The sequence below is a fragment of the Orycteropus afer genome, unplaced genomic scaffold (genome assembly GCF_000298275.1).
Source record: "Orycteropus afer afer isolate SDZICR_OR568_19922 unplaced genomic scaffold, OryAfe1.0 scaffold00004, whole genome shotgun sequence".
In the NCBI taxonomy this organism is placed as follows: domain Eukaryota; kingdom Metazoa; phylum Chordata; class Mammalia; order Tubulidentata; family Orycteropodidae; genus Orycteropus; species Orycteropus afer.
The window spans coordinates 28,247,309-28,260,098 of NW_006921591.1; the positions used below are offsets into that span (position 1 = coordinate 28,247,309).

The following is a 12,790-nucleotide window of genomic DNA, read 5'->3' on the forward strand; positions in this document are numbered from 1 at the left end:
CTAGTGGTGCAGTGTTTAAGTTCCTGGTTGCTAACCAAAAAGTTCATGACCCTAAGCTACCAGCCACCCTAGGAGAAAGATATGGCAGTCTGCTTTTGTAAAGATTTACAGCCTTGAAAATCCTATGGGTTAGTTCAACTCTGTCCTATAGGGTCTGTATGAGTTGGAATCAACTTGATGGCCATGAATTTGGTTTGATCTGGACATCATGACAAAATTCACTGGACAGTAGGTCAGGTCTATCCCTCTTATCTGAGCTAACCCTTTCCCCTTCATTCTACTCTCCACCACTCCTTACGGTCTGTTAAAATCGGTAGACAAAGGTTAGGTTAATCTTGGCCCTGGTGTTGTTTCTTCTTTAGTAGTCTTAACAAGAAATTAAAATATTACGTATTCATATCTTTTTTTTTTTCTAAATCCAGTTCAATTTACTGATTTATGATACCTACCTGCTCTGATAAGCACATGAGTTTGTGATTCTGACTCTGAAGATTGTGATTACTCAATATTTTACCATATAAATACTTTAGATGAAAATTTTGTTTAGAAGTAAATATGTACATAACCAAACTCACTGCCGATGAATCTGTTTGCCTCATAGTGACCCCTCCTTGGGTTTCTGAGGGGTATCTCTACAGAAGTAGATTGCCCAGTCTTCCTTCCAAGGAGGTGGCTGGTGGGATTGAACTGCCAGTCTTTTGGTTAGCAGTCAAATGCCTTAGGCACTATACCACCAGAGCTCCCAAATATGTACATATATGCATATATACATACACATAGAGAGAGAACAAGCAAATCTGTGGTGTTTCTGTGGTAGAATTTTTGCCTTCCATGTGGGAGACCTAGGTACAATTCTCTCACTTTGAGAGAGCCAGATTTAATCCATACAAAGCTAGAATGCAACCTCCAATTTCCAGTCTACATAGTAACAAAAAACATTTTTGAGTCTTGAACTTTCCAATTTCTATATTTAGCTTAGTAAAACTTTTTTTTTTTTTTTTTCAATTTTTCTTTTGTGATTGAGGATATTTCAGTAATTTAGGACAATACACCTCATGGGCAGCTACTATCCATGTGTCAGTGAAGGCTCATATGGTGCTAAGGTCCTGGACAGGTATCAGCAGAGCTTTCAGACTAAGCCAGACTAGAAAGAAAGGACTAGCTATCTATATTTGACATGCAGCCGATTAAAATCCTACGGATCATAGCAGTTCAATCCACAATCGATCAAGGGGATCATGCAGGACTGAAGAGTATTTGGTTACATTGTATAGGGCGTCGCTATGATTCAGGGGACAATTCAATGGTAATGAGGCAGAGACTGAGAAAGAGAGAGATTTGAACTGGGTTTTCTTTGACACACTCTTTGCTGTTTCAGACTTACCAACCCTGACTTGTGAATTGTCTTGTCTTTCAGATGGAACACCGTTTACGTGGTGGATTGGGCGGTCAAATGAAAGCCATCTTTACTGGGGTGGCTCTCCTCCTGGAGTTCAGCAGTGTGAATGTGGCCTGGATGAGAGCTGCCTGGACATCCAACACTTTTGCAATTGCGATGCTGACAAGGATGAATGGTAATGGGATTTGTGAGCTTTTTTGCAGTTGTGGAGGAAGCACATTAGTTCAGGCATAGTGTTTCCCCAAAGATAAAAGGACATGGATGAGAAATTCAATATGAGCTAGGGGTCTCTGATGGTTGTGATTTTTTTTAAACTTTAAAAATTTTTAGTTCTGATATTTTTAGAGCTATGACTGAGGTTTCTAATATGAAAGCAAGTTGTCTCACCATCACCTCCTTATATTCTGAAGATTCCATTTTAAACAACAAATGGGATATACTACCAGCTTTGCAACTTAGTATTTCTACAATGTCGGCAATATAAATTTGAGTATAGGGAGAGTGGAGATAGGGGTGTGTAATTATACAGATAATTTCTTCATTCTCACATTTCCCCCTTTAGTTTTATCACTGGCCTTTTCTTACTGCCGATAAAAAATATTGCAATGGGAATTCAGAGTATGGAGCATCTATTTAAATCTCAGGAGCTCTGGTCGCATAGTGCCTAAAGCATTTGACTGCTAAACAGAAGGCTGGTAGTTCAAACCCACCAGCCACTCCTTGGAAGGAAGATTGGGCAATCTATTTCCATAGTGATACCACCTTGCAAACTCAAGGAGGGGTCACTATGAGTTGGATCTGACTCCACGGCAGTGAGTTTGGTTTTTTTTGGTTTTTATTTAAATCTCAACATTACCCTTTAATTACTATACTTCTCCCACTTTGACATCTTATGGTTGAAGAATATAAATTATAGATATATTCAGTAATTTTACCTAAGTCATACATGTCTAATAAGTAATAGACCTAGAATTTGAACTCAGGCACATCTGAGACAACCATCTCTCTTAGACCAAGTTACTTCTCTAAAATAAAATTTGAAGTTCACATGTCCATTACATCTATTATCCCTTTGTCTTCCAGGTGAACTGCTTATTTTTCACTCTATTGATCCTGAAAATACACACAGAACATTTCCAAAGACACTTTTGTTTTGACTAAATTCAAGCTCTTTACTTTTGACTTGTAATTTTGCTTGCTTCATCAAATGCTACTCCATTGTAATTAAGAATTTCTATGTCAAGTAGCTTAATCCAATTGAAATTCCTTTTAAGTGTGTTTCTTTACTATTCAAATCAATAATAACAGAGGCTATTTCAAAGGAAGTTTAAGGTTAAGACGAAATCTCTGTTCAGGGAGGAAAGGATGAAACATTTAGTTCCATCAAGTTCCACTAGATTGACTATTTCTCCAGAACACCACATAGTTGCATAGGCCCCAAGGCAAGTTAAATGGGTGCTTTCTCCTAACTTCTTACTTTCCATATGGGTAAAATCATATGAATGAGACTGGAGGTAGAAAAGGCTTTTGCATTATTTGGGTGCCTCCTTTGCCCTGTAGAGATATCTATCATAGCATTTTGGATGCCAAAAAACAAATATGATGTCTATAGTGAATATAGATCATGTCCCTTTTAACATTATACCCCTCAAAGTCTACTATTCCTGTGAAGTAGGTCCTTGGTAGTAGTTAGCTAAGTAGATGAATTCAGAAAATCTTTGAATTGGAGGAATCATAAGAAAATGGAATGCACAAGCTTGAGAGGTATGAGTGGAAAGGTTAAGCAACTGTGTCACCAAGAAATCACATTGAGAATCCTTTACTCTCAACAGCTAAGGTTCATTCATTTATTTGATTAATTAAATCACCTTCTCTGTGCAAGATGTTAAAGATTATTTGTGGATTTACAGATGTGAATAGAAGCACCTTTATTTCCCTCTGTATATCAGCCAAGCTGAAATAGGAGGCATAGAATGTAAAGTAAAAGTTTTCGAAAAAGGAGAACATTTTTCATAGTTGTATTCAATTCTAACTCCATTCTTGCCTGAGTTCTTGATCTTTGCTCATTGTTTCATTTTCTATGGATGTGACCTCTTTCTGTATACATCTGCCCACTGGATATGGCTTCAGTGCCTTTCTTCCCTTGAGAACATCCAATCAAGGATTAATTTACTAACTGTTGAGGGGCAGTAGGGTCAAATGACATTACACCAGTTATAAATAGAAAGTGAGACTATTAGGTTCAGGTGGCTTTTCCAACCCCTTCTTCAGGACAGTCCACTGACTGTCTCTTCAATTTAGATTTTAGCCTTTCACCTTCCTCTCTCCCTCCCTTAAACTATTCATTGATTCATAAGTCACTGAGCCCTCTAAATGTTGCTTTAACTTCATTATCTAGGCTGTTTCAAAGGACATTTTCAGGGAATCCTTTCCCTCACCCACAAACCCAACATTTCTACTCTCTTTTTAGTAATTGCCTATCTCACGACCTTTTCCATTTCCTATAAAACCAGGCTAAAGGTCCCATCCCCTGCCACTTTCTGTGGCAAGTGACCTCTATTAGGATGTCAGAACTTAGTATTAGATGTAGGTCTTGCAGAGATCATGGGAAAGGAAAGAAACTTCTTTCCTTGCTAATGATGCTTACTTAACTCATAAGTGCCTTAGGATAACACATTGACCATCTTATGGCAAAATCCAGGTGAGAGGAGGCCAGGAAGTACGTTCTATCAATCTCTTGAAAGAATGGAGATCAATTCTGATTTAACTCTTCTGGATTTCATGCTTTGTCATTGGCAACTCATATGTTAGTGATAAATAATTTTGAAATGTAATTTTTTATGGAAGCAACCAAATGACATTTATTCATTCATCACATGTTTACCAAGCACTACTTTGTGCCAGACAGGCAGTCTGCCCTGCATACAAAATCAGGGCATCACTGTCCCTGCCCCCGAGGAGCCCAAGAACAGAGGAGAAATAACACTAGTATGTTAGCAATAATTTCATCAGTGCAATAAATTTGATAATAGAGGTAAGTGGGAGTGTGCCTGAATCTAGGATGTATATAAGACAGGGAAATTAGAATTAAAAGAAAAGCTGGAGTTAAACTAAGTTCTGAAGGACAAGAAGAAGTTGGATAAAATAATAAACAATTTAGATAAATACAGGTTACAGGAACGTCTATGTGCTCAGACAGGGAAGTTTAGAATAATATGAAAATCACAACTTCTAAAAATAAGAGCAGTTTTGTGTGGTTGTTCCCCAGTTTCAATGTGAGGAATTTGCAGATGATTTCAGAAAGGAAAGTTGAATCTAGATCATGAAGATCCTTGTATGCTGAACTGCAGTTAAAGATCTTTGTATATATGTATCAGAGTTTCAAATGTACAATAAACTTTCAGACACAGAACCTGGAAGAATCTTGTGGAAAGGCATTCATGATTTGTCTGTTCAACTGTGTAATTTGCTGCAGAAGGGACAACTATAGATATAGACACAATTGTGAAATAGCTAATCACATTCTTGAACATTCTTCCACTTTCATCTTGTCCAACATGAGTTCCAACTGACTCTCCATACATGTCACAAATTTGTTTCATGCAACCACGCCCCTTTTGGTCTCATCAATATTCTGGGTGCTCCCAAGAAATACCAAATATTTTTCTCATAAAATTCCCTTGAGTTTCTGTTCCTGATTAAAGTTAATCAGAAAACTGATTGGGCTGACATAGCATCTAGAGGATTAACATTTTGATATATTATGCCTTCTAGATGATACAGTCTCTTAAAAATGTTACCTCTCATGTACTAAATATCCCTAGTACTTTATATACTACATTCCATATAAATATCCCAGCACCCTTAAGGTTGGTTTTATTATCTGCTTTCCCACAAAAAGGAAATTGAAGTTCTGAGATGTTAAGTGGTTTCATTAAGTTCACCCCACTAAGGTTGAATCCAGGGATGTTCTTGTTGCTCACATCAAAAACGGTACTAAGGTTGGAATTTTGAAGAACCATGACCAGCTAGTGAAGGTACCAGGGAGCACATCTTCCAAGGTGTCTCATATCACAACATTGCCTTGTTTATATTTCCTTTTGCTAAGTCAAGCTTCTTGGAGAGTGTGGAGCATCTCACATGCCTCTGGGAATGGATAATATTTTGTTTTGTTTAATAAACTCTGTAATTGAATAACTATCATATATTTCAAGTAAATCAGGAAAATCAATATGTATTATTGGGGTAGGTTAGAGTGAGACAGTGTACAAGGTCAAGGCAGATGGGAGAGAAATAAAAGTAACTCAAAGAATACCAAAGGCATACACACACACACACACACACACACATTTTTTTCTACAATAAAGGGAAGCTTTATATTTGTATATTTGTATCTGAACCAAATATACTATAGCACTGACATTTGAGGGATTTCTAGCTCAACCAAGATAATGAACAGGAAAATAAAACAGGGATAGACAAAGAAATTTCTAACAAATGACAAAATCACTCACTGTTAATGGCTGTTTACAAATGACTTTAAGTTAATGACCCAACCTATGTGAAATCCCCACTGAGTGTTTTCTGACCCTGGTAGTTTAGGCAGATGTGCTATTGAGAGTAGAAGAGAAATTTCTGATTTCAGCTCTATTTTACAGTCCCTGTAGATAGTAAAGATGAGTATTGGTCTTTCTGGGAGGTAGAAGATAGTTATCCAGGTCAAGAGAGTTAAAAAAAAAAAGAATGGTGCAGGGCAGAGAATTGAAGAAGGCAGGGAGAATGGCTAAAGCATACCTCTTGATTGTGACCCAGGCTCAAATGAAGACTGTTATCCAAACAACCAGATTGAACTAGTGTGACACTCTCTTGCTTAACATAGAATATTATTTTATTTGATTTCAGATAAAAGTGCAGATCTTTTAATTTTATTTTTAGTAACTCTGCTCTTTGTCTCTATCCCTTGGTATATAGAGTATTTTATACCTGTACATTTTATATCCTAGTGTAAAATGAATGGGAGCTCTGGCAGCATAATGCCTAAGGCAGTTGACTGCTAACCAGGAGGCTGGCAGTTCAAACCCACCAGCCACTCCTTGGAAGGAAGGTTGGACAATCTACTTCCGTAGTGATACTGCCTCAGAAACCCAAGGAGGGATCACTATGGGTCAGGTCCAACTCGACAGCACATAGCAAAAAGAAGTGTGAAATGACATGGCACAAAATAGGAAGAAAAAATGATGTAGACTTTCAAATTCCAGTCATTTGAAAATCCAAAATGGGAAAGCCATTTTCTTCTTCTTGAAGAACAGAATATTTTTTGAGATGCTTCATTATTGTTTTTATTATGATTTTAACTCCTGGAGTTTTAACCACTCTCTAGCACTTGATTCCACTACTTTTTTTTTAGTCTAGAAATAATTTAAGAAATGATGCTGAATCCATGAATGAATAATGAATGAATGACTTCTTTGCACATTGTTTTACTATTCTGTCTTTTGGTAAATCAACCCATGATCATTTTGCATTCACTGATATATATACTTCGTTGATGGACACTATCTGTCCTTCACAATCACACAAGAAATATTTCTTTAAGTTTAACTTAAGCTCTTTTTGTAGCAGATTCAGTTTCTCCAGACTATCAAAGTAGTTATAAGTGATCACTATGCTCCAAAAGCAATCTTTATCTATTTGCCTTTGGGTTGAGCTTTCCTCTTTGGTAAATGCATTTCTAAACCACTCTTAGGACTTTGCCCTTCTCAAGGACTCTCCATATTCTTCCCATGATACTTAGCCTTTGGGAAGGCTGAAGATGGATACATCCAAGGGCTATAGATTTTTGTTCTTACGTCTCCCAGGCCTTGTTTGATTTCCTCTGAGATCCCTGGGTTCAGTGCAGTTCAAAGGTCCATCACCTAGTACAATTTTGAGACAAAGCTCAAATTCAGAATCCTGAGAGAAAGGAAAGTATTGCCTCAGAGCACACTAAGACTCTATCTCTTATAAAAAAATAGTATTGCACAATCACTGCTGGTTGAATTTTATTAATCATGAAACTGTTTATGAGTCCTTCCATTGCTTATTCACTTTTGGAAATGCCTTTGGTCCAAAACAGAAAGTAATCATAAAGTTTTTATCTGAGTATTGCCTTAATCTCTGAACTCCCATATATATCTAGAAATATAATCACAGCCAGCATTTTGTGTTACAAAAATTGACCATGGTACATCATCCTGTATACATCAACTGACTAAATAAGTGAATGAGGGTAATTTTCTTCCTTCTTATCCTTGCTTACTGGCTTCCATTTGCTAGTTATTGTCTCTTTTTCTCTTCACTGATTGCTTTCTCAAAAAGTACATCTGGGGGGACTTAATACTGGCTAGTTTATACTCATGTTCCATGATTCATTTTCAGATTTTTTAACACAGAATATTTTTTGGTGGAAGGGACTTTGACGACTAAGAGGGGATGGAGATACAAAAATGGAGGAAAGAACTTAGAAACAAAGACTGAAATTTCAAAAAAAAGCATCCTTATCTTGTAGACCTCTAGAAGGAGTAAAATAACGGCTATTGTGCCAAAGGTAGCATGGAGAGTTTTTTGTTTTGCTTTGTTTTTATTCAATTCTGCTAGAATCCTATCATCTGTTTGGCAAAAATATATTCAATTTGAGACCTAGGAGCTCTGGGAAATAAAATGTTTCTATGAGGTACCTCTATTTATGATGGTAGCAAACAAAGCTGTAGAGTGTAGCTGGTATTACATCAATTTTTATCAGAATCTTTTAATATGCTGTGTCCAAATTGTGTATGTAATCTCATTTTTGAGCAGTTGCAAAGTTGGAATATCAGAAGTAGATAAAATTGAAAGCAAATTTTAAGATTAAGAATTGAATTTATATGTTTTGTATAATAGGCTTTATATTTTATAATATTTTGAATATCAAAATACTACGTTTTCACTTATAAATGCAATGAGACTTTAGTTCATATTTTAGTTTACCTAATTATTACTAATTTATGGCATTTCCCACATAATGGTAAATTTTACACTGATCTGAATCAGTCAGTCTAACTACTTACCTGTTTTCTCTGCCCTGCAACTTAGTTTACAATTATTTTTTCTGGCACACCCAATTTAGGTGTTTATACTTAATATAGTGATGCAGTGGTTAAGCACTCATCTGCTAATAAAAACATAGATGATTCAAATCTACCGCCTGCTCTGTAGGAGGAAGATGTGGAAGTTTGCGTCTATAAAGATTATAACCTTAGAAACATTATGGGGCTATTCTACTCTGTCCTATATACTCATAAGAAGTTATAATCCACTTGACAGCAATGATTATTTGTATTTGATATTGTATAAAGAATATATATTTTTAAATTTTAGGGAATTTTTAATTAAATAGGATGGAGTTTACTATTTCTTTATTGTAAGAAAAGTTAGTATTTCAAGAGTATTTAAATAGGCATTTGCTCCTTATCAGCACTTGGAATCCAGTTATGTCTACCACACAAGCAAAATCTCATTCCTAGAGATACCAGTTAAATGCATAGGGCATTTTCCCATGCATATGCCATATTTAGAAACATATATATGTATTCAATTTTAGTAAACATGAACCCATTGTCAATATATTATTCTACAACTTGCTTTTCCCACATACCATATGTAGGAAAATTGGAAGGTGTCAAAAATATAATGTAATACATAAACATTGATATCCTAGGTACTAGTGAGCTGAAATTGACTGATTTTGGACATTTTGAATCAGACAATATATGATCTACTATGCCTAGAATGACATATTGAAATGGAATGGCATGGTTTCCATCATCTCAAAGAATGTTTCAAGAGCTATCCTGAACTGCAATGTTGTCAGTGAAAGGATAATATCCATACACCTACAAGGAACCCAATTAATACTACCATTATTCAAATTTATGCACCAACAACTAAAGACAAAAAGGAGAGATTTTTGCCAACTTCTGCAGTCTGAAATTGGTGAAACATTCAATAGAAATGTATTGATTATTATTGGTGACTGAAATGTGAAAGTTAGAAACAAAGAAGAATCACCAGTAGTTGGATAATATGGCCTTGGTGATAGAAATGATGCCTGAGATTGCATGATAGAGTTTTGCAAGACCAATGATTATTTATTGCAAATTCATTTTTCAACAACATAAATGACAGCTATATAAATGGACTTCACCTGATGGAGTACACAGGAATCAAATCAAATATATCTGTGGAAAGAAACAATGGGGAAGCTCATTATCTTCAGCCAAAACAAGGCGAGGAGCTGACTGTGGAGCAGACCATCAACTGCTCAAATTCAAGTTCAAGCTGAAGCTGAAGTCAATTAAAACAGGCCTATGAGAACAAAAATATGACCTTGATTATATCCCAACAGAATATATACCATCTAAAGAATAGATTTGATGCATTGAACACCAATGATCAAAAACCAGAGGAATTGTGGGATGACATCAAGAACATCATATATGAAGAGAGCAAAAGGTCACTTAAAAGACAGAAAAGTAATAAAAAACCAAAATGGATGTCAGAAGAGACTCTGAAACTTTCTCTTGAACAGAAAGTAGCTATAGCAAATGGAAGAAATGACAAGATAAAAGAGTTGAACAGAAGATTTCAAAGAGCAGCTTGAGAAAACAGTCAATTATTATAAAGAAATGTGCAAATACCTGGAGTTAGAAAACCAAAAAGGGAAGACCATGCTCACCATTTCTCAGGCTGAAATGAAAGAGGAAAAAGTTCAAACCTGGAGCTGCAATATTGAAAGATTCTATGTGCAAAATATTGAATGATGCAGGAAACATCAAAAGAAGATGGAAGAAAAACACAGAGTTGCTGTAACAAAAAGAATTGATCAATGTTCATTCATTTCCAGAGGTCAAATACAATCAAGTACCAAAGGTACTAAAGGAAGAAGTCAAAGCTGCAGTGAAGGAAATTTCAAAGAACAAAACTCCAGGAATTGATTGGATACCCACTGAGATGTTTCAACAAACAGATGCCACACTGGAGTCACTCACTCGTGTATGCCAAGAAATTGGAAGACAGCTACCTGGCCAACTGACTGGAAGAGATCCAAATTTGTAGCCATTCCAAAGAAAGGTGATCCCACAGAATATAGAAATTATCGAACAATATCATTAATATCACACACAAGTAAAATCTTGCAAAAGATAATTCAAAAATGGTTTCAGCAGTATATTGACAGAGAACTTACAGAAATGCAAGCTGGATTCAGAAGAGGGCATGGAACTAGAGATATCATTGCTAATGTCAGATGGATCTTTGCTGAAATAAAAGAATACCAGAAATATGTTTACATGTGTTTTATTGACTATGCAAAGGCAGTTGACTGTGTGAATCATAACCAATCATGCATAACACTGAGAAGAATATCAATTTCAGAACACTTAACTGTGCTCATGAGGAACCTGTACATAGACAAGGAGACTGTCATTTGAACAGAACAAGGGGATACTGCATGGTTTAAAATCAGGAAAGAAGAAGGCTGGGATTGTATCCTTTCACCATACTTATTCAATCTGTAAACTGACCAAATAATCTGAGAAGCTGGACTGTATAAAGAACAATGTAGCCTCACCATTGGAGGAAAAGTCATTAACCATCTGAGATATGCAGATGACAAAACCTTGGTTGCTGAAAGTGAAGGTGACTTGAAGCACTTAATGATAAAGATTGAAGACTACTGTCTGCAGTATGGAATACACCTCAACATAAAGAAAATGAAAATCCTCACAACTGGACCACGAAGTAGCATCTCAATAAATGGAGAAAAGATTAAAGTTGTCAAAGATTTCATATTACTTGGTTCCACAATCAATACCAATGGAACCAGCAGTCAAGAAATCAGAAAACATATAGCACTGGGCAAATCTGTTTCAAAAAACCTCTTTAAAGTGCTGAAGAGCAAAGATGTCTCTTTGAGGATTAAAGTGCACTAACCCAAGTCATAGTGTTTTCAGTTGCCTCATATGCATGTAAAAGTAGGACAATGAATAAGGAAGACTGAAGAAGAGTTGATGCTTATGAGTTGTGTTGGCAAGAAAGCTGAATATACAGAACTAACAAATCTGTCCTGGAAGAAGTGTAGCCAGAATGCTCCTGGGGAGGGAGAATGGCCAGACTTCATCTCACCTACTTTAGTCATGTTGTCAGAATGGACTGTTCCCTGGAGAAGGATATCATGTTTGATAAAGTGTTGTTGATGTTGTTGTTAGGTGCTGTCGAGTCGTTTCCGACTCATAGCGACCCCATTCACAGCAGAACGAAACACTACCTGATCCCGTGCCAGCTCCGTGATCCCCACTATACTTGAGCCCATCATCACAGCCAATATGTCAATCCATCTCGTTGAAGATCTCCCCCTCTTTCGTCAACCCTCCACCCTACCAAGCATGACATCCTTCTCCAGGGAATGCTCCCTTCTGACAACATGACCAAAATAGGTGAGACGAAGTATAGCCATTCTCCCTTCCAAGGAGCATTTCAGGTGCACTTCCTCCAGGACAGATCTGTTAGTTCTTTTAGCAGTCCATGGTACTTTCAGCATTCTTCGCCAGCACCACAACACAAAAGGATGAACTCTTCTTTGGTCTTCCTTATTCATTGCCCAGCTCTCACATGCATACGAGATGATTGGAAATATCGTGGCTTGTATCAGGCACACCTTAGTCCTCAAGGAGACAACCTTGCTGCTCAGCACTTGAAACAGTTCCTTTGTGGTTGACTTTCCCAATGATACACATTGTCTAATGTCCTGACTGCTGCTTCCATTGGCATCGATTGTAGAACCAAGCAAGGTGAATTCTTTGACAACCTCAATCTTCTTTCCATTTATTGTGATGCTGCTCATTGGAACAGTTGTGAGGATTTTTGTTTTCTTTATATTGAGACATAATCCATACTGCAGACTGTATTCTTCAAACTTCATCAGTAAGTAAGTGCCTCAAGTCATCCTCACTTTCAGCAAGCAAAGTTGTATCATCTGCATATCTCAGGTTGTTAATGATTCTTCCACCAATCCTGATGCCACGTTTTTCTTCATATAGTCCAGCTCCTCAGATTATGTGCTCAGCATATAGATTGAATAAGTGTGGGGAAAGGGTACAACCCTGATGCACTCCCTTCTTCATTATAAACCATGTAGTGTCCCCTTGTTCTGTTCAAACAACAGCCTCCAGGTCAAGGTATGGGTTCCCCATGAGTACAATCAAGTGTTTGGGAATTCCCATTTTTCTCAATGTTATCCATAATTTGTCATGATCCACACAATCAAATGCCTTTGCATAGTCAATAAAACACAAGTAAACATCTTTCTGGTATTCT

At 36.8% G+C, this 12,790-nt stretch overlaps 1 protein-coding gene across 1 annotated transcript in view; it reads left to right on the forward strand.

The window, feature by feature from the left end:
- The window catches only part of CNTNAP5 (contactin associated protein family member 5), a 1,495,600-nt gene that overhangs the window by 1,149,610 nt on the left and 333,200 nt on the right, over nt 1–12,790 (forward strand). Inside the window, exon 14 of the mRNA XM_042780525.1 lies at nt 1,418–1,574. Coding sequence (XP_042636459.1) covers nt 1,418–1,574 — 157 coding nt within the window. The remainder of the gene's footprint in view (nt 1–1,417; nt 1,575–12,790) is intronic.